The 4,451-nt window shown below is 39.4% G+C and overlaps 1 protein-coding gene across 1 annotated transcript; it reads left to right on the top strand.

Moving 5' to 3' along the window:
• The first annotated feature begins 236 nt into the window (after positions 1–236).
• On the top strand, positions 237–1,181 carry OR2D3 (olfactory receptor family 2 subfamily D member 3). The gene has a single exon (XM_010965054.3). It carries the CDS (start codon positions 237–239, stop codon positions 1,179–1,181), a length of 945 nt encoding a protein of 314 aa, XP_010963356.2.
• Positions 1,182–4,451: the final 3,270 nt, after the last annotated feature.

Here is a 4,451-nt window from a genome sequence, read left to right as displayed (position 1 = left end):
GCACTATGAGAGAAGATTTGGAAAAAAATTAAGTGGAGTTAAACTACAACCAACTAATAAGAATAAATATATTCTATTTAGTATCCATTGGAACAAGTTGTGTTGCAAAAAGCTAGAAATATCCAACTGGGCTTTAAAATGAAGCTTTAAATGAACCTCTTCTACAGGGCTTGCTGTCATAAACCCAAAGTTTGTTCCTTTTGTTTGTGCCAGAAGGTTAACGAGCATAAATGTCAATGGGAGAAGAAAACCACACCTTTGTGGCTGAGTTTATCTTCCTCGGCCTTTCACAGGACTTGCAGACCCAGATCCTGCTGTTCATTCTTTTCCTCATCATTTATCTGTTGACGGTGCTTGGAAACCTGTTCATCATCATTCTCATCTTCATGGATTCTCGACTTCACACCCCCATGTACTTTTTTCTTAGAAACCTATCTTTCACAGATCTCTGTTTCTCTACTAGCATTGTCCCGCAAGTGTTGGTCCACTTCCTGGTAAAGAGGAAAACTATCTCTTTTTTGGGGTGTATGACACAGATAATTGTCTTTCTTCTGGTTGGGTGTACTGAGTGTGCCCTGCTGGCAGTGATGTCCTATGACCGGTATGTGGCCATCTGCAAGCCCCTGCACTACTACACCATCATGACCCAACAGGTATATCTTCAGTTGGCCCTAGGGTCCTGGGCCAGTGGCGCACTAGTGTCTCTGGTAGATACCACCGTTACTTTCCAACTTCCCTATCAAGGACAGAACATTATCAATCACTACTTTTGTGAACTCCCTGCCCTCCTGAAGCTGGCTTCTGCAGATACTCACAGGACAGAAATGGCCATCTTTGCAATGGGTGTGGTCATCCTCTTAGCTCCTGTCTCCCTGATTCTTGTCTCCTACTGGAATATCATCTCTACTGTGATCCGGATGCAGTCTGGGGAGGGGAGGCTCAAGGCTTTCTCTACCTGTGGCTCCCATTTCACTGTTGTTGTCCTCTTTTATGGGTCAGGAATATTCACCTACATGCGGCCAAACTCCAAGACCACAAAAGTGCAGGATAAGGTGATATCTGTGTTCTATACAGTAGTGACTCCAATGTTGAACCCCATAATTTATAGCCTGAGAAACAAGGATGTCAAAGGAGCTCTCAGGAGGCTAACTGGAAGAAAGTCCTTTTCTCTGGGGTGGTGACCTTGGGTCTGACTTTTAGAGCAATGGTGACATCCTTCAAAGAGAAACAGGATTTCAGTAGGTGGTTATGAATTAGGTCATTTCAGGAAGAAGCATAAAAGTAAGGGACATGTTCCAGAAACTGTGACTACACATACTAAACATAGAGGAGAAGTAAAAGGATGAAACATGTGGTTATTTCTAGATTATGAAAAGCATTAAGTACTATTTTGAAGGAGTTTTTGGTTAATTCAGCTAAAGTGGACATGTTTTAAGCACAATCACTCTTGAATCTAAGTGGCTTAAAGTAGATTATCCTGAGATAACATCTAATGTGAATTGCAGGCATGATTCTAACATCACAGACATTTCAAGTTTGGATGTCCCAGTCCTACAAACCCAGGAATAGCCTCTGATTAAAGCAATCAACATAGTTGGCAGAGTCTTTAATACTAGGATCGTTCACGGTCCAGAGCATTTCAGCTTGTAAAAAGGTACCAGAGGCAACACTACTTCCTAGCTCATGATGTTCTCTCCTGAAAGCTCCAGAAAATGAGTTTTTTTTATATCTTCAAAGTCCATATAAGCACAGACTATCAGAGTAAAAAGGGAATTCAACAGTCATCTAATCCAAACATACGTCTGAGGCTTAAACCCCTTCACAATATTTCTATTGAGTAATTGTCCAGCATTTGCCTAAACAAGAACAGTATAGCTAGCTCCCTATGCTCTAGGGCCATTTCCTTTTGTATATAGATTTTTTTTTCACTATTAGAAAGATCTTCCTTATGATAAATCAAAATCAATTTTCCTATGTCTTCAACCCACCTTTCCCACAACCCAATTCTCACAGCTAACCACCTGCTTGTTCCTTTAAAATTCCTTTATCTAACATGCTTTGGTGTCCAATAGTCATTCTCGTCATCCTCCTCCGAATGAGTCCAGTTCACCCAATGACTATCTCTTCTGGAAGCACAATAGAAATTAGAATTTTAGAAAGTGGAGTTTACCAATCCTAGGCTGACCCCTCCTTAGGCTTAGATGCCTCTAACCACATCTCAGTGTGGCTCAACTTCTCTAGAATGGTCAATTCTGCAGTCCATTGCAGGTTCCTACAAACTCTTAGTTCAAATAAACTGACTGACAGCCACTTGGCTTTTTTACCCAAACTTTAACCAATCACACATTTACAAGGGATTCTATGGTAACCATTCTATAGTTACCATGAAGACAGGCCCAGGAACAGCAGATCTCAAATTGACTTTACAGTAGAAAACCTCCCCGGTGAAGAGACACCTAGTAGCTAAACCTCCTATTTCTTTCCTGTGTGCGTTTGTGCATCAATGAAATCATTTAAAAACCATTGTTTAAGCTCTTACTTCGTTTTACCTTATCCAGCTCTGGGTGGATCCAACGCACCCACAGCAATGACTGATACATCATGTATTTTTACACATGTTTTGCATGTTTCTGTCCTTTTAAAATTACTGCAAGTGCACTACAATAGACAAACTGTAATTCTGGGATGTGAAAATCAGAGAAAAATCCTCATTCAAACAACAGGTGCTAGTTGAAGTGATATAGACAAGGAAAAAAATTTATAGTTGAAATCGGTGACTTGGCTGCCAGTGATGATCTAGGTGAGAGCTACTTCAGTAACAGCAGAAAAAATAAGAAAATGTAAGCAGAAAGTACAGAAACTAATTTGGAGAAGTTTCACCATCAGGAAGAAGGGAGAAATAGAGTACAGCTGGGAAAGTGGGACTGCGGTCTTTAAATTTTTTTTTAATTTTATTTTAGATTTCTAGGTCTCTCCCCCCTTTTCCTAAAGACTTTAACCCCTGGTTCACTGCCACATTCCCCAACACACTGCTTCTGTTATGAATAATGGCTATTTTTAATTTCACATAGAATGAAATATTCAAATATTTTGCATTCTCAGAATTTCTTGATCTTCATTCTGTAATAGGGAAGAACAAATCTGACTCCATATTAGGTATGTTCCTTTAGCTCTAACCCTGTGCTGTTTCCTGTGCTGAGTCATGCTGTTCTGCACCTTTTGTAAAAGAATATTGCCTACAGCCTAAAATATACAGGAAAGCCCATTCTCAAGGCTCTGATCTTTAAGGCTATAAAACTTTTCCATTCATATAGACATAAAAAGTTGCAGAACAGAGGATAACATTTGTCTTGTTGGAGGTTTACAGGAACATCATGACCTGACCTACTTGGACAGCTGCAAGAACAAAGGATTCTGACACCAAGAAGTTTGCAACAACAAAACATACCCCCTCCCCTTTTTAGTATAAAAGGATCCTAAATTCTGACTTCGGTAAGATGATTCTTAGGACATTAGTCTGCCATCTTCTAGGTCTGCCAGCTTTCTGAATAAAGTCATTCTTCCTTGCCCCAACACCTCGTCTCCCAATTTATTGCCCTGTTGCGCAGTGAGCAGAATGAATTTGGAGTCAGTAACACTTCCTCCAATGACCTTAACCATTCATTCCCATGGTTGTATCTTAAATATCGCCTTTACCAATAGTTGCCATCCTCATCTTCCAAATTCTGAACCCACAAAATTATAAGCAAAATAAAACGATTGCTGTTTTAAGGCACTAAGTTTTGAGATGGTTTGTTATGCAGCAATGGGTAAGTGAAAAGCTGAGAGAATCATGTTCCATCTCATTCAAATAGATGCCTATGGGGTGTTTTCACGTTACCAATAAAAACTACTACCTCTCCTGCTATGGAGGTAGAGGGGAAATAAAGGGCCAAAAAGCTTCTAAAGAAAAAATTTAGTACATAAATTAATAATAAGGTATCAGTCCTATTAAATGTGTCATAATAATGTAAGATGTCAATAGTAAGGAAAAGTCAGGGGGGGCGTTTATGGGAACTTGTTGAACTGTATCTTCTCAGTTTTTCTGTAACTCTAAAACTGACCTAAATAGTCTATTTTAAAAAAAAATAAAAGGAAAGAAACTGTTTGGTGTCCTTGCTTTTTCATATCACTAGATCTTAATGCAAAGTCTACACTGGCTGTGTTTAATTGATCAAGGCCAAGTTACAGGCTGTGCCCTAGCTGCAGTGAAGACAAAAAAAGTGAATACAGGTGTATTCAGTTTCTATGAAGGGAGACATTCTAACTCCCCACCAGACTCACAGAAGACTATAATTATAGAAAGAGTATTGAAATGATCAGAAGTCAAAAATTGACAAATGTTTATAATACATGGCCCATGAAGCCAAATCACCCCTACTCCTATCTGGACTATCTACAAATCCCAAACT

Source organism: Camelus bactrianus, chromosome 10 (genome assembly GCF_048773025.1).
Source record: "Camelus bactrianus isolate YW-2024 breed Bactrian camel chromosome 10, ASM4877302v1, whole genome shotgun sequence".
Classification (NCBI taxonomy): domain Eukaryota; kingdom Metazoa; phylum Chordata; class Mammalia; order Artiodactyla; family Camelidae; genus Camelus; species Camelus bactrianus.
This window is presented reverse-complemented; position numbering and strand designations above follow the sequence as displayed.